General features: G+C 52.9%; 1 protein-coding gene across 2 annotated transcripts in view; it reads right to left on the bottom strand.

The window, feature by feature from the left end:
* Ssbp3 (single stranded DNA binding protein 3) overlaps positions 1-24984 on the bottom strand; it is a gene marked incomplete at its 5' end in the record, with an annotated part of 148192 nt that overhangs the window by 40888 nt on the left and 82320 nt on the right. For both annotated transcript variants that reach the window (XM_005398528.2, XM_013521664.1), the window contains 1 exon segment: positions 3321-3410. In XM_005398528.2, the coding sequence (XP_005398585.2) occupies positions 3321-3410 (90 nt within the window).

The raw sequence follows: 24984 nt of genomic DNA, 5'->3' as shown, positions 1-24984 counted from the left end.
GGTCAATCAGCAAGTGCAGGGCCAACTCCAGAATACCAGTCCCCAGCTGGCTTCCTATGAGACACTTCCTGGTCAGAAGGCTGGGTCTACTGCTTCAGGGCTGGCAAGGCTCCCCTCCTGTGATGTGAGCAGCACAAATACACTCAGTTCAAGCATGTACCATGGCCCATGTACATGCCAGGTGCTGGAGACGCCAAGATCAGAGCTTTGTTTTGTTTAAGTTGCATAGAATTAGACTACCCTTGCTAAATTTTGCGAAGACCCCATAAACTCCACAATACTCTTCAACCACAAGGTATGGTCAGATCAGTTCCTAGATCATCTCTCTGCCAGCTCTCAACTTGCTACCAGACATCTCATCACATCACGCCACAGGATGAGACAGACACTGCCCATCTTGGCAACCTGGACAACAAAGAACACAAATCACACAGAACCTAGCGTGTGACTGCCCCAACCTGTGGTCTCCAGGGTGGCTCTGAAGCCTGGCAGTCAGAGACTAGAGACAGGAAGTCCTATGTGCTGGGGGGGGCAGAATGGGGCAGGGGACACACAGCTGCTCCCTCACCCATGCCAGAGGCCCCACTGGCTTCTAAATTTAGGTCCAAGTGGTGGTGCAATCCTAACATGAAAACTAGGCTGGCCACCAGGGGACTTAGTTTTGGCACAGCCGGACCAGCCTCCCCAGGTCAAAGCTCCCTCCGTGACAGCCACCTGCTGAGGCCATGGTCAAGGAGGGGAAGAAGGACAATTGCTGGCAGCTGATAAAACCCTTGATACCATCTCTATTTCCCTCCTAATATCAGAGTAGCCACCTGCAAGATGAGTGAGGGGCAAGTCTGGCGATCAAGAGCTAATATTCCCGTCGTGAGCTTCCCTGTTCCGGAAATGGGCTGCTCCTACCTCAGGACCCAGCCCAAGTGCTCAGCAGCACAGCCAGGAAGGACTAGGCTGTCTTACCCCAGCCCTCTGCATCCAAATTACGGGGAAATGATGCTACCAAATGAGAAAGCAATCGCGCAGAGCCACCCAGGCTGTGTGCAGAGCCCAGGGCGTGCAGCTCCCTGCTGGTGACCCAGCCAGCTCTGGACAGCTCACCCTGACTGGGTGACAAAGATGACCTCTAGCCAAGAGGGTCCAAAAGCTGCTTCTGCTTGATGTAGCTGGTAGTGGCAACGTAAGAACAGCAATCAGCCTGAGCTTTCCGTTCACACACCTCCAAACATGACAGGGGAGGGCCAAAGAAGAATGTCCGGAATTAGGTCTTGACCATGGACAATTATACCAAAGCAGGAAGCTAGGAGCTACCCACATATCAGGCAGACCTTTTCTCTGTCCTAGACCCAGGTCAAAATAAAAGTCAGTGACCTATTTTTAAAACTGCAATTGGCTACTGTCCACCTATTCCCACCAGAGTGGCCTCCACAGACACCCAGAGACCAGTAGGCGGCATGCAGGTGGAACATGGCACTTAGTTCCTGGATGGACTCCATCTGCCAGGCAGGGAGGCCACAGTGCATCCGTATCCAGGGCATCCTTGGGATCAGGAGTGAGGACACCTGACCCCTGAAAGAATTCAACTCCCAACTCCACCGAATCCCAGCAGGAAAGGCCCCAGAAGGGCACACAACACCCACCTGCAGGGCCAGAAAGAGGCTGCCCCTGGTGTGGGAGGTCTCCTCAGGTGCAGGGCAGCAGCCAACTCAGCTCCTGCCTTTCCAGGGTCCATGGGTTTTTAGGGATCTTTGTCTTTCTCTCAGCTCCTCTTTCATACCTCTGTGGTCCTACCACAAGCCAAGGCTCTAGAATGCTCGCTTTGGTCTGACCTAGAGCCTCACACACCTGATGTTTGAGGCCGTACCTGGCTCCACACCTTGCGTGGGGTTGCAGTTCCAGCAGTCTGCCAGAAATGTATAGACAAACGTCTCGACACTTACACCCCTAAGTGCCATTCCTGCATCCCTCTCCTCTCACTGCCAGTGTCTCGGGTAACTTGCTGCTTCTGTTTTAAAGGATACCCAAAGTTCACTGGCGTCTTCCTCGGCTTGCGGGCAACATGTTGTAACCCTCCTCCCCTAGGAGTTAACATCAACCCAAATGTGAAATCTTGAAAAGTCAAAGCATTTTCCACCAAGGGAAGCCCCTGACCTCCCTCACAGGAATCTGTCCTGTCTTTGCTCAGTTATCTCAGGTGCCAAAGAATCCCTCACCTCCCCAAGGCCACCTGTGGACCTCCACACTGCTTGGTGAACATGTGTGCTACATTCTGTCTGGACTCTGCCTCACTGGCCCCAGCGGTGCATTCCCAGGCTTCGCAGGAGAAATCTCTGCCCCTTGTCTATGCCACAGCTCTTCCCATATCCTTCTGGACAGGGCTAGCCTTTCAGGAGGCATGGAGAGTCAGGCGCATTCTGGAGCTCGGCCCCAACAGACTTGGGCAAATGAGCAATGTCACCATCAACAGCTTCATCATAAAAGCTCCTCCCAGCCCTGCATGCTGACACCTCTCCAAGACAGCATTCCCAGTACCAATCTGGCTTAAGTAGACTAAGCCACCAGGAGAGAAGAGAGGGATGGAGGAGGAGGTGCACAGGGGGTGGTAGCATAGCCAACCCCCACAGAACAGAAAGCTCAACTCCACAGCACCCCAAAAAGAGCCCGACAAGGTATCCCGGAGAAGCAGGGCTGGGGACCCACGTGGGATCTGTTCCTGCCTGCGTCGGCCACAGCGCGGGCACAGATGCTTGTGGGATGCCGTCTGTGATCACACTCGGAAAAAATCAAGTGGTTAACCAGAGGGAAAGGATTCTGAGACCTGCCAGGATGGTGGGTTTTTTTGTTTTTTTAGATTATGCCTAAGGTTTGTAGTTTGGACAGGCAAAATAAACAATGACAACAACAGCGGCAACAAAACAGAAACAAAGAACAGTTTACTTATTAAAAAAATAAAAGAAGGAAAGAAATTTTAAAAAGAAAGAAAAGAAGCCTTTTGTTAAAGAAAGCTCCACACTGGCTTGGAGGCAGCCCTGCTACCTTCCCAACCAGGGGCAGACGGTGCTATGCCTGTGACGCTGGCATGAAGGAGACAAAGTGGGCACAGGGGCACCGAGTGCAGGAGGGGTCTGTGTCCCCATCCCTTTTCTTCCTTCTCCACTCGAGGAAGCAGGGAGAAAGTGATGGGAAGGGGAGGTTTCACCCAGCACAAAGCAACTGTATTTAGACCATGGCAAACTGAGCTGTACTCCTCTTCTGCTCTCCTGCCTGCCGCCCGCCCAGCCCAGTGTACACGAGGAGCACGGGCCCCAGAGCCCAGCACGTACCTGAAAGAAACCCGGCGGGATGGGGCCTCCGGGCATCCCATCGTTGGGAGGAATGTTGCCAAGCACGGGGCTCGGGGCAGCTGCTGCACTCTGTGGAAAACAAAGCAGAGGTCAATGAGCAAATCCCCAGCCAGACCCCAAATTCCAGTCCCTGCACCGCTCACCCTCCCTGCCCACATCCCTCCTCAAAGGCCGCCTCGCATGTAACACCCTCCTTCTCCCCCAAGTCCCAGATGTGGTGCTCACAGGCAGGAAGTGACCTGCACAGCCTCAATGCCCACTGCTGGGGCAAGAATGGCAGGACAGGAAGTGCCGAGGGCACTCTACATGGTACCTGGCAGAGCAGGTGGAAATAGCCCCTCCACAGTGGCTAGTGTTGACATTATGATGCCTTTGCCTTACCCACTCAGCTATTTCAAGATGCTCTTTGAGGGCAGAGGAAGCGATTTATAATTTCTGGCTCCCTCTCCAAGTGGCTGGCATGATGTACACAACAGTAAATACCCAGAAGACTAAGGAAATGACCCAAGACAGTGTGAAAGAAAGCCAGTGTGTCCTTGGCCCCCTCAGGAGGCCTGGATCGGGGGGATGCACATGAGGGACTGTTGTTACCGCCATTACTTTTCTCTTTCAATGCTGCTATGCTGGCACCCACCTGGTACATCTGCCTCAACAAATGCTCCCAGGGGTGAGCAGACGTTGCTCTCCCAGCCTGGCCCCTTTCCAACAATCTGTGTCCAACCTGTTCGTGTGACCGGCACGTCTGTGCCTGGCTCTGTGCTCACACAGATACAACTGAGACTGAGATGCCCTACCACGGCCCTGAGGAAGCCACAGGCCTGATCCCAGCTCCCTGCACGGATTCTAAACCCCTAGCTGCATTTCCTGCAGAAGCCCCTTCCATCCACCTTGGCGGTCCCCAAACTCCATCGAGGCTGAGAGTGGGAAACAACATCGACCCTCTCCCAGGGTTCTGGGAGAAGCCCCCCATGGTCAGGAAACAGAATGCCTCATTCATAAACACAGCTTCCCTCCCATCGCCATGTAAGGACGTCACTTCTCCTTCCCTGACCTCAGCCATACAGCAGGACCCAAGCTCTCATCATCAGCTCTGATGGGAGGAAATGTGGGACTCCTGTGAACATATTGTGTGCAACAAAACAAACTAATGCACTCGGGTTCAAGTACCACCATCTGTCCCAGCAAGTGGGAGGACCAGGGTCAGCCACTGGGCCCTTCTCAAACTGCTTCCTCTACAAAGCAAGAAGGTGTGACCACCACGGCTGCAGGCTTAGGAAGACTGATGGAACAGGCTATGTCCTGGAAGCCCGGAAAGCTCTTCAAGTTTGGGCTGAAGACCACCCAGTGCGGGCACAAGGGGGTTGCTGACACGTACCAGGTAAAGAGATGGGGTGAGCTGCGGGTTATTTTCAGAAACACATCCTCTGCAATCAAAGAGACTGCCCACCTCTCTGTAATGCGCTTACAAGTTTTAAACAACCCCAAACTACATGAATCTAGGTCTCCCTTCCCAGGTCCTAGGGCACTGGCCCACTGGGAACAGGGAGAAGACACCTGCTGCTGTGCCCCAGCCACCGGCCCAGCATTATGGGGAGGTGACCATAAAGGCACATCTGCTGGGTTACCCATTAGTGACACAACTGTTTCTTTGTGGTTAGTGGTTCCATGAAAACGCAACTTTTTGTGATTAGCAACCAACAACTACACCTCTGTAGAAGGAGCATTATCACTTCAAAAATCGGGGTGAGCTGAGCATCTACCTGTATTCTCTTCAAGTTCTTTCAGACATTTGTGTCAACACTTGGCTCTAGTCCTTCTTAACTGTACCACAATTTAAGTAACTTAATAATACACTACATCATCGTTTGCTAACTTGTTCATATCTCTTTGGTATTTGATATTTTGACTTACCTGTTGCTTTACACTGGACATCTGTAGATCTACTGTATGGCAAAATGCTCATGTTTCCTGCTATTTGGGTGTCTGAACTTTTTAATATTCTTGAGATATGATATGTTATAAAAAGAAAAAACCTTAAGGGGCTGGGGATTTAGCTCAGCGGCAAAAGCGCCTGCCTGGCAAGCGCAAGGTCGTGAGTTCGGTTCCCGGTACCGGAGAAAAACCAAAAAAAAAAAAAAAAAAAGAAAAAAAGAAAAAACCTTAAATATAAACTTGAACTTGTAAGTACACTGCTGCACTTCTTACAAAGCTCCTTCATTCTAAAGTGTGGGTTTCCTATGAAGTCAGAGTGAGTCGGTAGTTCCAGGAACCCAGGGTAGATGAGCAGGTGGTCACTGGTTCTTTAAATGAAATGGTCCTAGCGAATGGGTGGAGTAATTCTCTGAAATCTGGGGTGGAGGAGGAGTTTTGCTGTCCTCCAATGAAAACCAACAAAGAAAGCCATGCTAGCAATGACTATGGGGGCAGGAAGCCAAGAAGACAATTTTTATCATAAAACCTTCTCTAGCAGCAAAACTAAGTAGCTCTGCAGTGCTTAAATTTGTGCCTTGGGTTATGACAGCTACTGCTGTTCCTCTTTGACGGTGAAGTGAACAGGGGTTCACAACAGAAAATGTAAAAAAGGGCAGACAAGCAGCAACTGGTGGTGTTGGGAGACCAGAGAGGAGGAGGTTGGGAAGGGCTTAGAAATAACTGTTGTTCACACAACTCAGTCCAAGGAGACCCCTCGCACACATGTGGGGATAGCACGCTAAATCACGCACCTAACAGCACAGACTGTTTTACTCTCTCCACAACCCAGCACAATGTAAATAAGGCATACAGCAGGTATTCAATAAATGATTACTACTTGTATTATTCAAAGACTTGCTCAAACCTGACCATCTGGAGCCAAGCCTTTCTGGACTGCTAGGAAGTGGTTTCTCCCTGCATCTTTGAGCTTTGACTTAGTGCTCCATTAAGGCACTCAGCAAGGTATCTTGTGTGAGTCTTCTCTAAAAACACAAAATCCAAACCCAAACCCCTTGACATTCACTGAAGTCCACGGCATGCCGAGGCTGCAGTAGGTACACAGGATGGAACTCCTCCACCACAGCAGGCGAGGAAACAACACTGGATTCAGAAGCCAGAGACCACAGGTCTTACTTAGCTGACAGCCGGCAGACAGGTGCCTCCTCATTCAGGGACTCAGTCTCCCCGTCTGTCCAGCGATGTGGCTGGAGGAGACGACCACTGAGGCCCTTCTTCCAAGCATCTCTGCTCAGTCCTGTGCACACACCCAAGAGCAGCTCCTATGCAAGAGGATGGCACTGCTTCTGGGAGACCTGGAATTCCAACTCTTCTCGGTCCATCACAGAACATTGAGAGATCAAAGATTAAGCAGCACCCAGAAAGCTGCCTGTTATCTGAGCCTGTAGGCAACAATGGGGACCTAGCCACCTGGCCTCCCCCAGCTTTTACTTATAAAGGTACAGACATGGAAAGGTGAGAAGTTGGTTAAGTTGCATAAAAATAAAACGAAACAAAAATATAAACAAAAAAAATAACGTGCAAGGCTGTGCACAGGGCAAGATAGCCTACTTAGTCAGCTATCTTACCTACACCTGGGGGCACGGCTACCTGAAAGGACTGCCTGAAGCTCCTGCTTCAACAGATTGTTGTTCCTGGCCAGCCAGGTTTCTGAGGAGGGCTGAACCCTCAATTTTCTAAAGACAGTGTAGCTCTTGGATCCCAGGATAGGGTCACAACCCTGGGCTGGGAGTGTGGGGGGCAGATCCCTCAGTCCCTCCCTCTGTTCCTGTTTCAGGTCTCCCCGGGAAAAGGCACAGGGCACTGCAACCTCAGGTGTCCCCTGCTGTTAGGCTTTTAATTCTGTGTGACACCTGAATGCCTTACCAGCAGCCCCACCAGGGGGGGAAGGGGATCTGCCCTCCCCAAAGGGGGAAGCAAGAGTTGAACCCAGTGCCTGAGTAAGTGGGCAGAGCCTTGGAAGGCAGCATAAGGAATTAGGACTTTCAGCTCTGGGCAGGGGGGTTTCTAAGCTGAAGAGGGGCCCATGACCTCTGAGAAGTCTACATGTCCTACCTCACCCTGTGCCAAGCACACTGAACGCCTGATGAAGAGGACCGCCAGCGCCCCCAACGGGGGTGGTAATGCCTGCAGGCCCAGGGGGAACACCCTGGGCAGTTCATGCTTCCTTTTAAGAAGCAAGGGGCAGGAGATTCTCTCTAAGACATTTATCTTCTGGCCTCACCCCAAGAACCCAGCTATCCTCACCCAAACTAGTATGCACTCTCCCTATCCTGTTGTTACTCTCTTTAAAAAACAGTTCTATGTACTCAAAGCTCCTGGAAAACTGAATAAAAACAAGAGCTGAGAAGCAAACTGTGGGACTCCTGCCAGAACAGCCAAGCCCTCCAGATGGATTTAGAAGCCTGCAAAAATGGTACTTTGTTCTGCAAATCTCCTCCCTCCTCACCCCGCCCCAGGACTCAGGCCTTGGCTTACACAGTCCTAGCCACATGCAAATCACCAAGTACAACCTTCCTTGAGGGCAACTCAACCCAGGCTGAACGGCCAAGGGCCCAAGGCATCAGGGGGTGTGAAATGTGTCCTGTGGACAGGTGTGGCCATGTGTACCTGGCTGGAACATGGAGCCCTAGGAGAGGACAAGGACATGTGTCTGAAATGGTCCAGGGAAGCAGGACAGGCTTTACCATTCCTGGCAGAGTCCTGGAGTGGCCTGGCCTCTCTGGAGGGAATTTTAGCAGCATCACTGACTGAGAATGGAGATGCAGGAACGGGAGGAACAGGGACAGCGTCCTCACCCAGGTACCAGGGCCAAGATGGAGTGTGGTGGGGTCCAAAGACAGGGAAGGAGAGGAAGAGGCCTGACCGCAGGGCAGGGCATGTCTGGGAGAACAGGGGCTCTAATGTCACAGCATAGAGACAACACAGAGCTGTTGCTACACGGAGAGAAAGAATCAGCTGGTATTAAAAATAGGTCTGGATGACACAAGGGAGTGATATAGGATCCCTGCCTTCAAATAGCAAGGGGGCTGTCACGTAGGAGGAAGGGCAGGTACGCCTGCCTGGCACTGAGAGATGGCCCTGGGTCTAAAGCTTCGCCGATCGAGTCTCAGAGCTGGCTGCCTTGAAGGTGGCAGGCTGTGCTAGTCCAGGCACTCAGAGTAGTGACTAGGCAGAAAGTCTAATGAAAAGGAGACTTCCACTTTACCCACCACTGCTAGTGGAAATTCTTACAAAAAGAGCCCCAGAATGAGGGTCCCAAGGTCAAGGTTCAGCTCTGGCTGCAAAGCCCGCTTCCCCTATAGTGTGCCTCAGACAGCCCCTCCTGAGACGAGGCACATGGCACCTGAGGCTGCGGACATTCTGCCACTTCAGTGAAGCTGTGGGGGTCACACTGAGTTCTCTGCCCAAGTAAATGAAGATGGCCATGTGTAGACCAGACCTGCCACAGCCAGGCCAGCAGGCCAAGGGAGTTTTGGTTCTGACAACTGCACTTCTTTCACAAAGCCCCATCTTGCTCATCCCCTAGAGGCGAGGATTAACCTAGGGACTCCAGAGAGCTGGAGAAGCAAGCACTATGTGATTCTAATAACCCAGGAGAGGGGAAAGCAGGGAAATATTTATAGCCCAAGGTCACAAGGAAGATGTCATTTGCTTAACCAGAAAAGAAACTGAGGCACAGAGAGGTGTGTGTTATCTTAAGGTCATGCAGCTAGTAAGTGACTCTGAATTTAGTCCCTTTGTCCCTCTACCCCTAGATCTTGCACTCAAAAAATTATTAACAGTCCCCCTCCTACCCACACCTGCAGTTTCCAAAGAAGTTCTATGTTTTCAGACCACTAAAAACATCTGATAATAATTGCTCTCTGTGCTTGTGATCAGCTACGTGTTCCTTTCTTCTGCAGTGGGCTGACCTTCTAACTTGGCTCCTTCTAACAAATATTTCAACGAGCGGGCATCCACCTTGAGGTAGGGCTGAGTGTGAGCGTGTGCCTGTGTGTGTCGAGGAAGGTGAGATCCCACCAGAGGGCCTGCTGGACCCAAGTGACAAACTGCCCTGGAAAGAAAGGGAGAAACAAGGCAGGTGGGGAGGTGTGAAAATGTTACAAGTGCTTAATACACATCGGATGCATCCAGCAAAACCCTGCTCTTGGCGCTGCCCCGACGGTGCTGTGCCTGCCGGGCGCAGAGATGACAGGACATGGTTCTGCCCAGAAAATCTCCAAGAGGAAATGAGTCGTGACAGAGAACCAAGGGATGTGGGAAGGTGCTCCAGGCAGGCACTGTGAGGCAGGATTAGGGGGATCGGGGAGGCTTTATGCAAGAGGTGGTACTCGAGCCCAGGCCTTAAAGGATGGCAGGACTGGGAGATGCAGGAGGAGATACAGGGTAAAAGATTACTGCTGTCATTGCAACCCTCCCAGCACAGGGCTTCCAACAGCCTCTCGGAGCACAAGTGCCTGAGGTACTCAATCCGCTCAGCCCATGCCCATCCACCTCTGGGTGGCGGCAGCGCGGAGCCTGCTGCCCTCCCCAGAACAGAGGGGAGTAGGCCACCTCCATCTCAGCCCAAGGCCCGCTGCCACTGCTGACCTCACACACTACCTTTGAGAACAAGGCTCCTCAACACACAGGGACCTGTCCAAGGTCAGGGATCCAGAATGGGCAGTCTCGGGGTGAAAGCTGACCTTTACAAAGCACAGCCCAGCTCTTGGCCCTGTCCTGGCTTCTCTGGCCCAAGTTTCAGGACGGATGTTAACAGCGGCCCCTAGGAACAGAAAGGTCTGGATTCAAGGCCCAGCCCTTCCGTTCACCAGGACCCACGGTGCCTCTTTACCTTTCTGAGCCCTCCGTGGCCATGTGTAGAAGAGGGGGAGCCCCTATACACTGTGGGGATAAACTGAAACATCACGCAGGGGACTCTTAGGCAGGGCATCCTGCCTGGTTTGGGAGCAAGATATACACCCACAAAATGGCAGCCCCGAAGCCAGGGACCCAGCACCAGGCAGTGACAAACAGGGTTTTTATTGTTATTTCTTTTTTTTGTTTCCCTTGACTTTTTTTCCCCTTCGTAGTGGTCACCTTAGAGAAATGTTAATAAAATAAAGATGAAAGAAAGGCGCGCCAGTCAAAAGAAAATGAGATGCGCTTCTTCCCTGGGTTGGGGAGGGGAGAGCACCACCCCACGGGCCCTCCCTGGCCATCCCAGGCAGCACTGGGCTGCTTCTGAGAAGTGGATCAAAGGGCATCGTTTGGGTAAGAGGTGGAGTCCCATGTAATTAATACCTGCTTGCACCGTGGCTCCCAGCCAGGGCATCTTCCTCATGCACAAACATCTGCCCAGTTGGGCTACGCGACACAGGGTGTGGGCCCTAGGTGTGTGCACGGAAGACACAGGAGATGCGGGGCAAGTGGTACCCCCCACGTGAACTCTACAGAGTGGATCAACAGCACACTATTTGCACAACGCTGATTTTCTTCTTAAAGACAGATGAGCTCTCAAGACTCTGGTTTATGCCATTAGCAAAACACACACACGCACACACGCACACACGCACACGCACATGCTCACGCACGCTTCCTACTGTCTTAAGGAGCTACTTACAACCACAAACATGTCATAGTAGACCAGTGACAGCTCCTTAACAAGAACACTGGCAGTTGCTTCTGTGAAGTGGAAAATTCCCTGGCGTGGACCAGCACACACACTCAGTTCCAATGACAACTTAATCCTGCCAGGACTGAGGTGTTCACAGAACAGAAAGCCATCCACTTCTAGAAACTTGTTTTTTAAGTTTAAAAGAAACCATTGAAGGTAAGTTCCTCCGAATGTCTTTCAAGGATGGGAGCTCCCCCCACCCCCCCTGACAGTCAGCTTAGTGGGGACAGGGTCCTTTCTGGATGAATCCTCTGCTGTGACAGGACCAATGTGCACAGGCTGAAAAGTCACTAGGGTTCCCGGATATGGAAGCCAGAGAAGCTTACACTCGGTGGGGAAGGGGTACCCAGCTCAAACTCAGCGTGGCCTCTCTTGCATAAAGGCACCAGCTAAGAACCCTGCACTCTCTCAATGGGCCAGGAGGGAATCGATGAGCAGCCACCCACCATGGTTTGCACAGCCATCCCCAGCGCATGCCTGACACACTGGCTCAGAGCAAGCAGATGCCGCCTAAGCCTTTAAAGCACACACTAATTGCGCTAATTTAGCTAACAGTCTCTGTTTCGTCCCCCACCCTGAGTCAACCAGCATCTTTTGGTACTGCTGGAGAGATGCAAGCTGTTGGCTTTAGTGTTATTTTGTCAGCCATTAAACGATTCATCGGAGTCATTAATTGATTTATTACTGCTGCCTGCTCAGAGGGTTTAGCAAATAAAGAATGATGTAGGTCACAATGCAAAGGAAATTGGACCAAACAATGCCACGAGGAGCTGGACACTTACAGGATCTGCTGCCGTCCCTGCAGCAGCCCTCCACTCCCCACAATCAGGCAGGGGACAGCAGAGGTGGCCCCCTGCCTGATATCAAGAGCCAGCTGCCTCCTGCACAGGCCCTGGGGCTGTCAAGGATGTGGAAGGGGGAGGCATTGTCTGGAGCCTCCAGAAACCAGGCCCTGGGCACTCGCCAGGCCCCGTCAACAGCAACTCCCAGGTGGGCCTGACTGCAGTGACCAGGTTGTAGCTGAGCTCCCAGGCTCTGCCCCTCTAGAGATGACACACTCCAGTCATGCCCTCTCCCCCCCTGCACTGCTTAATGGAGCGGTAGGACAGCAACAGTTGATACACTAACAGGTGCCTCCTAATGCCTGGCCTTTTATGTACTTATCTCTGATCCTCTCAACAGTCCTACAGGGTAGAGGCATTATCTTCCCTGTGTTACAGAGAGGCGCACTGGAGCTCAGGGAGCTGACCTGCCCCAGGCAGCCCGGCAGGCCAGGAAGTGGCAGTCCTGGGACTGCAGTGCAAGCTACCTGGTTTCAAAGCCCACAATTCTTCCCCTCTACCAAATGCTCAGACAGACACAAAAGGACCCTACACCTACAGCACAGCTCCATGAGAACCCAGAAACAGGCCGGAGACCAAGAGCAAGGCCACTCTTCCTCCTGCGGCCCCAAGTGCTTCACCTACAGACCAGACCTGCCCGTTACACCCAGCCACATGGCAGCAGGCTAGACCAGAGAGACATGACCCAGCCTGCCCAGCTCCGGGTCCTCTGGGCAAACACGACAGGGAGTGGTGCTGGGGTGAGGGGGATGCTGACACCTCCAATGCTCTTAGCTGTGTCTGTCTCTAAGCGGGAAAGGTAACAGCTCTGCTCCTGGTTTCCCTAGGAACCAAAGAGCCACTCCAGACTTCTTGCATTCTGCATCACAGTTCTTAGCTCCACAAAGAGCCGCCAGAGCCCTCTGCAGTGCAGTCCAGAACACGCCCCAAACCTGGCAGGCTTGTTGGGTTTGCTCCTAAAAAGGTACAGAGGGGGTGAAAAAGTGGGCCAGGTATCCACCAAGAGCCAGTCCACTTTCTGCTTTGTCCACAGCATGGCCCTAGCCTACAAGTCCAATCTCTGGCCTGAGGAGGTGCAGCAGTAGCCACCTATAGCACAAGACAGGTTGCTGCTCACACTCACAATGGAGAGGCCCACAGACATCTGCTGGGGTTTACCAGGCCCACAGGGCAGGGCTTTCCCATTGGTACCCCTGAGAATGTGTCTAGTGCACCCAGGGACACACATCCTTAGGGTCCTGGAGGGAACCTGCTAAAGGGGTGGGCCAGGAAGCCAACCTAGAAGGACTGAAGTAGCCAGTCAGAGGCTTCTGAAGGGCATGGGAGTGTACCAGCGGAGAATTCTGACTCACACCTGGCTCCTGAAACAACAGGCTGTCCAGCACAGGAGCCCACCCTGCCCCACCCACCTACCAGGTTCCAACAGCACAAGAAAAGTCTTCATGAGACCTTCTTCAGGGTCCAACAAATGAGGGCACCCAAGCCCTACTGGGGGTTGAGGGGCTGCTACATCTAACGTACTGTTTAGCATTTATTTACTCATTTATTTTGTATTTAGTACCCCCTTACAAAAGCCTTCCTTTCACACATTTGCTTACAGAATTTGCCCCACTAAGCTCCCCACAGGTTGGCCCTCTCTCTGGAACGCTTTCTTCCTCCTGGGCCTAGGTGATGCCTCTTCATCCTTTTGGCTCGTTATCACAGCACTGGTCACATCTGACTGTTAATTCCTTATTAAATTAGCCAGTTGTCTTTGCAGGGATGGGGCAGGTGTGGTGTGCACAGCACAAGCAAGATGCCAGCTCAGTAAATATTCTGGGGTAAATAAAATTCCTGCAGAAATCCTGTCTTCTGAGAGTAGTCACCACATCTTCAAGGTCAAATTCCAAGGCTAGCTACTCAGTGACCTTGCACTGACACACCAGTGGGACACATCCAAACACTCAGCCCCTCCCCCTCCAAGTCACCACCACACAACCCTCAGGACACGCTGTTCCCTCTGCCTGGAACACCCCAGCTTTAGGCAGGGAGGAAAGCTGGGTGCTGGGGCTGCTTGGCTTGGCCACCAATGATCTGGGCAGTACATGTCTCCCGGAGTTACTGATCATGACAATACTGTGAGGAATACTATAGAACCTGCCCTCCCAAGGCAACTGAGAGACAGCTTCAGGAACTGTCCTGGGAAAGCCTTTGTATCTCCAAGAAAGGACAGAGGCAATGGGCTGGCCTCAGGCAGCTGAACCCTCTTGTCATTTCCACTTTGGGAAGAAGTCAAGGCTGGGCCTTGCGTGGCCGGGTGCAGGAAGGGGACCCAGTGGTCTCTGCAGTTGCTAAGACCTAGCTGCCTCCCACCCTCTCTCTCAAAGCCAAGCAAACCTGCCCTTTATTTTCAGACAGGTCCCACCCCCTGCCTCTTGGCCTCTGTGTGTCTGTTTCACGCCACAAAGACAGGAGCCACTTTATCCACAGGCCTCAGAAAGCTCTGGGAGTCGTTGCGTATTTTTTATGGAATGGGGATGGCAGAGGGACAGGGGCCAGTGGAGAGGAGGATGGCAGGCAGACGCCCCACCCTGAGATGTCTTTCTCCGCATCCCAGAAGAGGCACCCAGAAGCACAGGAATCCTCTTCTAAGCTGGGGACTCAAGCACTGCTGGACCCTCCAAGCCACAGATTTATCGGAGACACCTTCTTGGAAGCAGAGCCAAGCCATAGAGCACGCCCTCAGCACACAGGGAGGAACGCATCATCTTCATCAAGTGAACCCCACCCCTCACTTGACAGGAGAAACTTGTGAAGGGCAGAGGGAAGGGGAAGCTGAGGGACCCCTGGCTGCACCCTGCTCTGCCTCCTCCAGTGCTGACCACGTCTCACCAACCAGGTCTCCGGTCCCCCTCCCGGAGTAGTACATGATGTGCTTCTTTTACTTTCTCTGCTCAACAAGTTCCCCCATCCACTTGCGCTTATCTCCCACGGAACTCCTAGCCATCCACTGATGCATAGGCTCGAAAGTCCTTGCATCTCAGGCCAGAAGAGGCACAGAAGCCCTTGTGGCTGCTCATAAGCTAGAATCAACACCAGAAGAAGCTGGTTTCCAGCTGAACAGCCAGTGGAACACGGAGCACACCAACAGGTCCAGGAGGGATGGAGAGCAGGCACTGGACTCAGCAGGAGCAACAGGTTCCTGGCTCCCTAATTCAGAAGTGCAGGCCATTTTCCCCTGACGTGAGACATGCCCCGTAACACAGGTTGGCAGGAGAATGTAAGAAGCAAGGAGAACAGAAAAGGGCTGTGATCTCATCTCAGCCTCTCCTTCTCTTCCAATCCCATATTCCTTCTTTTTTCATACCCTGAGCAGCAGTCACGGGCTGTGCTCTCCACCTCTACCACGCTGCCAGCCTCTGCCACTCCAATGCACCCCTCCAGCTGCCCTGGGCATGGGGCTGGGTGATTTGCTCATCCTCCACATGAGCTCCTATCCGGCCTAATCACATGGACAGAGGCTATCTCCCTGCATGTCTGCTTTCTGGTTCCAGAAAAGTAGAATCCAAATGTTTGCTGTATCTAATAATCAATAAACATCAAATGACAGGGGCTGTGAAAGAGCTTTTTGGATAAAGCGAGGCCTGGTCCTGCCAGGAAATCTCTCCCTTCCCCCTCCTTCTTCTCCTTTATAAAGATGGAACTTCAAAGAACAGAGCAGACTTACATAAGCCCAAATGCCAAGCACAGAGGTGACCTTAACTCCCACAGGCCCCATGTTTCCCACTCTGCACTGGTAATAGTTGGAGGGCAGAAACACAGTAGCCTCTGGAGCGATCCGAATTTGAACCCTGGTTCTGCTCCCAGCTCAAAACTTGGGAGTTAGATAGCAGTAGCAGGACCACCCTCGACAAATGACTCATCTCCCCACCTCTGTGGCAAACCTGACCTGAAGCAGTCTTACTTTTGCTTTTGTCTAGTTCCATTTAAAGCTATGACCTGTCTAGGTCTTTTCCACCAAGATAGGAGTTTTTGATTAAACATGGGCAATGCTTGGGCCTTCACAAACTCCTGAGTAGAGCACTTTGCTAGGAAGGAGTCCCACAGCCCCTCCAGCAAATACCAAGACTAAGGGCAAGAAAGGCCTGGAACCTGGGTTTTTCAAGATGTGTGCCTCCCCTAGAAAACCAGGACAATAACCTGCTTGCCCCGCAAGCCTCATGAGAGCAAGGTTTCAGCTACACCCAGAACAGTGCCAGACATGTACCAGGCAGGTGTTCCATAAATACCTGTGGAATGCCACTCCTAAATCCTCCCTTACACCTGTCCTCCAGCCAGGAGAGCTGCCCTTGTGGGGACCAGCTGGGCACTGCTGCCCCTGAGGCATAGTCTCAATGTTCTGTCCCTGATTCTGGGTCCTAGGCATGGCATAAGCACCCACACTCTGAGATTTGCTCTGTGGAGGCATAGAGGGAGGTGAGCTCACTGAATCCCCAACAACCTCCCAAGGTCCGCAAATCCGCCTGTATTTCATATTGACCCAGTGACGACCCAAATGGGTAAGTGTGTCACACAAGGTTACAGTTAACTGGTACAGGTTTTTCTTCCTGGCTGGATCTAGACATCCCAAGCCCATAAATCCCCACCATGAACACCTCCCATGAGAACCAGAACAAGACTTCAGTCACAGAAAGAAAAGACAACTGGAGGGTTAGTCTTCTGGTTCTGGTGTCAGTCTGGCGCAAGTCCCTTCAACCTTCATTTGCCCACCTGTACCCTGCCTGGCCTGCCCCACACAAACCACAGTGGTGTCAAGAAACAGACATGAAAACAGTCTATGAATGGGGACAACACCATACCCCCACCTGGACAAGCCCTGGAGCTAGGAAGGGAAAGGTGCTTCAGTGACCAGGCAAGGGATGAGGACTCAGCCCAGCTGGCTGCTCTCCTGGGCCTCCTTCCCCTGTAAAGCAAGGAGTACATTCAAGTCCTGGTTTCCCAGCCCGGCTGCACAGGGAAATCCCCAAGGGAACGGTGCATCTCCCAGGCTGCCTGTGCTCCCCAGGCGGGGGTGGGGAGGGGTGTCTGTGTGTGTGTCAGCCTTGGGAGCTCCTGGGTTCGGCCTCTGCCCTGACCCCAGCAGGGGAACAGACCCCAGGCCTGGGATCAACTGGGCCAGATGGGCAGCCTGCTTCTGTCCCCTCCCCCGCCTCAGCCAGGCTCCCAGGAGGCCTGCAGGACGCCTCTGGGTGCAGGTCAGGGCTTAGACAGCCGCCCAAACATGTATGGGCCCAGATTTAATTGGCCTCTTGGTTAAGCTTTCTAATCTCATTAAAGCTGCCTCCATCATGTAGACTGAGGTCCTGAATTTAATAACAGAAGAGCACTGTCCTACCCCACTATAAGCTGATTAGGTCTTTGGAGGCCCAAGTGGACCCCTCTCTGCCACATGGAAGGCACAAATTCAGACTGGCTAAGAGGACAGGGATGGGAAGGAAAGAGATTCCCATCAAGGGTATAAGGTCACACCTGCCTGTGCCACCCTAGGGAGCCAGTGCTGCCCCAACCCTTTCAACAAACACAAAGCAGAGTAATTTTGTTTCGTATGGAGTAGAAGACCAGTCTGCCCCACCCCAGGAGACAATGCCTCTGGGCAGAGTCAGAGCACAGCCACCTCCCTTCAGCCTATTCCCTCCTCACTCTTAGAGGTCTACCTCACTGGGGAGGGAAGGGTGTGGTATGGGGTCCGTAACTGTTTTTCACTTCTGTGAAAGAAGGCTGCACCTGCTACTCTCTCCCAAGCCCCTCCATCCATCAAGAAGGGCTCACGGCAGGCCTCTTCTACACCTGCACTAGGAGGCTGAGGAAGGGCTCGGCTCCTGGACATCAGCTCCAAAAACACCGTGGTCAACGTGTGCAAACATCCCTGTGCAAACACACACCGCCTACTTCTCCATCATCTCTCTTTATCTAAATATATCCCAAGAAAACAACTTGGCAGCAGTGAAAAATTCTGCGGTGGGTCCAAAATAACAACACACACACATACACACACACACACTCCTACACGTGCATGAACATGGGCGCACACATTGCTCTCTGTTCAAGGTGCCACACTGGGCCAAGGACAAGCACAAAGACACAAACACTCTGGCAACACCACCCAGGTTGCGCTGGGCTTCTGTGTCACAAAGGGCCCTGCTTGTTACTGTGAACACCGATAGGAAAGACAGACTTGAGGAAGGGATGGATGATGTGTAGGCTCCCGCTTGGCCAGCTCAGATGCCATCCAAAGGAGACGTTGGGCACGCCCAGCAGAGCACACACACGCCCATCCCACACCCTCTGGGACTCCCTGCAAGACACTGGCATTTTCCACTCTGCTTGCCAAGAATGGAGCCACCCTGCCCTGCATGCTTGAGCCTCCAGCTCCTGGAAACAAAGACGTCAGTCATGGGGGCGTGTGAGCACACCTTGGCACTGGTCCCTGTCCTCTTACCCCTGCCATTTTCACCGAAAGGGAAACTAAGGCCCAAAGCAGGAGACAGACACACACACAACCCAGTCTGGATATCTTAAAAGCCACTGCACTGTCACCCTTTAGTTGATTTAGACAGAGGTGGCATTTTCTTTTTTTTAACCAATGTATTCAACAAATCTAGGCTATTTATAATCACCCCTAAGCTCACCCTCCTAGGCACAGGGGTATCACATCATTAGGGAAGTATCTGAGGACTAAAGGGGCTGTGTGGACAATCTTCCCAGATTATGCCAGCTCCCCAAGTCGGCCACAATCGCCCCCACCCAAGTGGACGTGGGCCTCGGGCCTGCCCACTGCGGTCAGCCTCCTCACTGGACCATGCGCCTCAGTCTCCCCTCATCGCTGTGCCTTTCTCCAGACAGCTCTAACCCAGATGGCTCAGCCTGCTCACCACGAGGGCTCACTGCGCCACGCTGCACAGTGGCTTGGCCAGGCCCTGCGTGACCTGGCCTGACCCAACCTTCAGTTGCAGCTTGCCCACACAAGCCCTCGCTCCCGGAACCAGCATGTCTTTCCAAGCTACCATGCGTTGCACAGACTCTTCCCGCCCCTGGAATGCCCTCTTCACACTCTGCCCTCTCAATCACTGAATTGTACTTCTTTTTCCCATTCAGGACCACACAAAATGCCACCTCTGTCTAAGGCCCTCCAGGGAGACACAGTCAGATCTCCTCTTAGGAAACCCCGGACGACGCCCCTCACAGACCATCAGCAGCTGCTCATGCTCATCTCCCACTGGATGTGAGATGCCAGAAAGCAGACAGTGTCTTCCACGTCTCCAGCACCAGCCAGGGGTTCAACACATCAAAAGCATTTCCAAACTAAGATCACTTCCAAGAAAAACTTAGTCTCAATAACAGAGAAATCATTTACTCCAATCCTACTTTTCTAAAGAGAGTAAAGCGAAGGCCCAGAGAGGATAAAGGAACATCAGACACCACATTTGTTAGCCGTGTGGCATACGAGGCTAGCAGAAGTCTTCTCTACCTCTTCTTCCAGGCTGGCCAAAGCCCCAGAAGACAACTGCTCCAACCTCCCAGTCTACAGAAAGACAAAATGCAGGAGAGGGCTGGCCTCCTTAGGAGGGCCACAGGCATCCTGGGAGGACCTGGCTCGGGATGCATGAGCCCAGGAGAAACAAAAGCATTCCCAGCTAGAAGCCCCAAGTGTGGGCAGTCCCATGTCATTCATGCAGCCAAGACTGGCACAGGTGCCTGGAGAACACGTGAGGAAGGACCCAGGACGGTGCCTAGCACACGAAGACACTCAATGAACATCTGCTGCGGCCCAAACGACCAACTACAAAGGGAAACAACACACAGTGCTACACACACCTGCACTCGGCTCCAGGGCACCAGAGAAAGGAAGGGTTATTTCTGCTGGAGGGTGTGGCAGTCTGGGACAGCTTCACAGAGTGGTGACATCTGATCAGACACCATCTGTTATTTTTCTCTAACTGTTCCACATGTGTGAAATTTTGATTCTCAAGCTAGAATGTACACTCCAGGAGGGCCAAGACCATGCTGGCTGCCCCACCCCCTCCCAGCGTCCATTCCAGCAGACGCAGAGGAGCTCCAGCAAGAGTGATGGCCACTCTTGTTACTTTAAAGAGTAGCTCAAGACAAAGCTGTTTGCCTCTAAGTCTGCTTTCCTCTGCTGAAGCACCAGGAACTCCATCCAGAAATCCAGTGCTCTGTGCACTTGGTGTGGCACACTGGGGATGGGAACTCTTAGATTCCACTGAACACGTCCAGTGCCCAGAATGTGGCACTGAGCCTCTTACACACCCATCTACTTCTCACTCTCAACATCACTGCCAAGAGGGCTAGGGCTGCAGCTCTGTGCTCACCTAGCACATGAGGATCCTGGTTCAATTCCCAACAATGTAACCTGCCCCCCCTCCCAAAAAAACCCCTGCAAGACAAGAATGAACATTCCCACTTGACAGGTGGGAAAACTGAGGCCACTTGCCAAGGTCAGGAGCAGACACACATCCAAACTTCTAGCATATCACACCACTTGTATTAATTCTGTACCCACAATTTCCTGCAACAGAAGACCTGCCAGGACCATCGGGCGGGAAATTGGTGCCCACCAGAGAGCCTATCCACAACAAAGTGTGATTTTAATAAGGAGCATCAGTGCATCACCTTAGGTTTAGCAGCACAAATGAGCCGAAGAGGCAAGTCAACCAAGAGATGCTCACTCATGCAGATAATGCTGTAACCCCAGTTTCTACAGAAGACACCTCACCTTCTCACCTCGCCCCCAGCACCCAGCCATATCCGTTTCCACAGAAGCCCAGAAGAATGCAAACATCAACCACTCCTCATTGGGATAATGGCCACTTCACCGTGCTCCCTCCACACAGGGACCCCCTCTCTGCTCTAGAGGCACGCAGCCCTGAGCAGACATTCGGGCCAGGAAGAGAACAAACGGGTGGGGAAGAAAAGCACACAGCAGTAAGCTCCAACTCAAACAGAACTAATCCATTCAGAGCCAAGCAGGCTGAGCAGTTGGGAAGCCAGGCATCCCCCACCGGCCAAGACCCTGGGTTCTGGGGCCTTCACCACAGTGGTGTAATTATAATGGTAGCCCAGCCACACACTCCCAGGGATGCCCCTGCTCCCAGGAACTGTGGGCACCGCCTTCCTCTGGTTAAGGTTTCAAATGCTATCCATGCCTCCCCCAGATCATACTTGTAAAGGTAGGAACACAAACACCCCAGTCTTCCATGCCACTGTGGGGAGGAGCAGGGTGGCGTGAACTCTGTGCCCTCCTCTGTCGAGTCTCCTGGGGCCCCTGGGAGCACCCTGATCTTCCCAGCCTTAACCTGCAGCTCTCCTTTGAGCACCCCACATGTGGAAGGCCCTCCTCCTGCAGGGTGTCTGCTTGCCTGTCTTTCCTCCAGCTGGGGGTGGGGTGAGGGCAGGGGCAAGGCAACCTCTGTCCTGCTCTCTGTGCTGTCCCCAGTCTCGGCACAGACAAGACACACTGAAGTATCTGCTGCTGGTGCTGCACAGAATGCTGAGCGTAACACGGACAGGCTCAGTCCTTTAATGTTTTTATCCTTCTCCAACCTTTAGGTGTCCTGAAGGAAGCAACCCTACATATCCCATTGTCTCCCAAGGGCCAGCACTTAGTGGGCGCCAGTCAGGACCCAAAGGAGCGATGGCGCCCACTCTAAGAACCCTGAAGATCAAGTGACAGAGGCAGCTCCACTATGGTGGAGAAAGCCAGGGCCCAATTGGGCTCGAAAACTGGTCCCTTGCTTGTGTGCAAGAGGAGAAAGAGTTTACAGCCACAGACCAAGTCTGTTCACCCAGTGCAGGACTCACACTTGGGTTCCCAGGCCAGGTTCTGGGGACTCAGCCTTACAGCAGTGGTGCTGGGCCCAGAGGGGGACCCGAGAGACAGGAAGACAGCGCCTAGGGCTCAGAAGGAGCAGGTGATCTGCCGAGGCAGCCCAGACAGACACGTGAAACAATTAGTGAACGAGGGGACTGCCAAGCTAACGGTATTATTTCCTCATAGAATAAAATACATGCTGTACAACACAATTAAGAGATGAGAATGAGGCACACTAATTACACAGGACAAAGAGTAAGCTGTCAGGAGCCATGGGGCATGGGTGCCATCACACAAGACTCTAGAAGTCAAGGGACCGGAGGAGAGTTTGAGGTGGGGACCCCGCTGCCAGGAAGCTCTCCACACTGTGGCTCTCCTTGGTGCTCGCTCCTGCTGCCCCTGCCCCCGTCCCCATCCCCGTGTTAGAAGGTCCCCTCTGACACTGCTGCCCTTGCTCGGGCGGCCTAATACTGGCCACCAGGACAGCTAGTCCCCAGGCGAGGGGCAGGTCCTGGGCCAAGCTGGGCCCTGGTTGAGTGTTTGAACATACATAATCACCAGTTGCTCCAACCATGTGCTCCCACTGTGCAGGGCCCTTGCACACATCCCCTCACTCAATCCCTGCACCACCCTCAGAGGTGCAGACAATAAGGTCAGAGAGGGGAAGGCACTAACCCAAGCCCACAAGGCAGTTATGAGAGCACAGCAGGTCCGCCCTTTTGCAAACCTCCTGCTCTGGAATCTCCACACCTACACAGAAGCCCCGGGCACGGGTGGTACCGAGCTCTCAGAATGTGGATAGCTCACAGAGAGACATGCTGCAAGTATCACATATGCATGCACAGGAGAAGGGCGCTGGCCAGGTGAGATGAGGGGGTAGGGGGTGTTTAGAAGGGACAAGAGGTGCAGCCCAGCAAGGACAGGTCACATTCTAGGCAGAATATCAGTGCATTCAAAGGCCACAGCCCAGGGGAGCAAATGGGAGGGCAGCCACAGCAGAGGCACACAGTCCAGGTCCCACAAGCAGACCCTGCACTTGCTACTGGAGAGCGGAGACTGTGGAGCGGGCCTGGAGGCTAAATGTGGGAAGCAAGCCTGGCCCAGGACACACGTTCTCGTCTGTCCACTGCTAAGATAGGTCCTGGCCCAGCCAGGGCAACCGCTGCAAAGGTGACTGCAGATAAATGCATTCACATGGCCCAGAAAAATGCTACCACCAGCAGCCCTGTGAAGGAACCAGGCTGCACTCCAGGCAGGGTCTGAAATGAGTAAGAGGAGAAGCCCACCTCACTTCCCAGAGTCCACGGGAAGAATACAGGCTGGGTGGTTTTGAAAACAGACCCAGGCTCTTCCCTCCAAGGTTACAGGTCCTCCAAATGGTTCCTTTCCCTATGCAACGGGTGTGGCACCTGCCTAGCACAGTGGACCCCACATGGCAGGGGCTCCATGTAGCGTAAGTTTTCTATTTTCAGGTATTACGGCTGAGGAAATGGCAGCTGAGATCCAGCTCCGACAGAATCTAGGAGAGCAGAAAGGTGCCTTACTGAGCAGGAGAAAAGGTACAATGTGACCCTGAAGTGATGGTACCAGGGAACATTCTCAAGAGAAGAAAAAGCTCCAACCTGGAAGCCACTGCCTCCACTGCCAGGCTGGCCAACCAGGAGCCATGGACCAGAAGCAAGCTTGAATACTCTCATAAAACATGCAGCAAAGGCAAAGAATCTCTCATTCAGTGTGGGGACTGAAAGACAGTATTGCTGTCCGGTGCTCCATCTAGTAGATTTTTCTCCTCTGCTGCCAGTTTCTTCCTAAGCCCAAACCAGTAAGGTGCCTCCTATACTTTGTCTTGTACCAAGACACCCGCCAGGACTCCGCCCAGGCTCAAGGGCCACTAACCTTCAACATCCAGGAGAAGCCATGTTCCTCAGAAGCCCCACCTACTTCTCCTAACTCAAGATGCCCTTCTTTCCACCTGTCACCAACCGCCAGCGTTGTACCAGCCAGGCTGGAAGCCATGTTCATTTCTTATTCCCTTCCTGGGCTATCAGCTCCCCCAGGACTAGACCGAGATGTGCCTACACCGATCTCACCACCGAGCTCATAGGATGCCTCCCCAGAGGAGTGGCTATGACACACTGTGGAACGGGAGAATGGGAGGAATATGATAACACACACCTTGGTGCGATAAGCCCTGGGCTGGTGTCGGCCATGTGTCAAAGAGCGCGTCCACTGCAGGACAGGGAAGGTTACAAGTCCAAAGAGGCATAGGGTTTCAGGCCAGGACACCAGGCAAATGCCAGGTTATTTAAAACCAGCCTGTATAACAGAGATAAAAAGCCAGGGCCACAGCACAGCCTCATCTGAAGCCATCTTTCCTCTGACCTGGGTCATCTCCGAGGTGAAGGGGAAAGCTGCAGGCAGGAAAGGGGCTGGGGCAGGGGACCAGCTCTCAGAAGCTGCCACTGGTGCTATCTGCACAAGGCTAGTAACAACAGCAGACGCTAATCTGGTGCTTTCAGATGCTGAGCACTTCACACCATCACTTACTCTTCTACCCACCTTCACACCAACCAAGCCGTGAATGCTTTCTAAGAACCATTTTACAGAGCAGAAAACCGAGGCTTAGCCAGCTGAGGGTCACCTGGAGGTAGTAGCTACCTCCTGACACTAAACTCTTTTGACTGCCAACTGTACTCACAGGCCTGCCAACCACGGGGTTCCAGAGGCCAAACAATAAACAGCACTGCAGCCCCCAGGACGAAACCCAGGCTTCAGGAGGCCTCCTGGCCCTATTGTGTAGGCCTGATGTCGGGGGCCCCTGCACTTCCATTCCAGGGTCACAGTGTACTCTTTCTCTTCCTGCTCTTCTGATCCTAAGGCATGGAAGGCCATTACTTTTCTGGATGCACCTAGCATTGACTGTGCTCCCAAAGCAAATCCAACATCTCCTCTTCTACCAACTTGACACCCTCCCTCTCCCCCTTTGGTCAGGGAGCCCCAGTGTCTCCTCTCCCCAGTGCTCTGGCTTCTGCTGGCCTGGGCCCTACAGGAACCCCACACCACCGTGCTGTGTTTAATGCTTTTTCCTTCTCTACTAGACTTGGGCTCCTTGAGAGTAGACGCTCTGCCTTCATGTCTTTTTGTAACCCCAGTGCTTGGGAGAATCCATTAAGCCATGTTCCAAAGCACTCCTGCCTCTCCCCAAACAAACAGCCTCTCCTCACCAGAGATGCTCATCAATAATTAAAAGAGTAGGAGAGGCCACAATCACTAGGAAAGCAAGGA

The sequence above is a fragment of the Chinchilla lanigera genome, unplaced genomic scaffold (assembly GCF_000276665.1).
Source record: "Chinchilla lanigera isolate Chin_1 unplaced genomic scaffold, ChiLan1.0 scaffold00063, whole genome shotgun sequence".
Taxonomy (NCBI): Eukaryota; Metazoa; Chordata; class Mammalia; order Rodentia; family Chinchillidae; genus Chinchilla; species Chinchilla lanigera.
The sequence above is the reverse complement of the archived record's forward strand: the minus strand, read 5'-3'. Positions and strand labels throughout refer to the sequence as shown.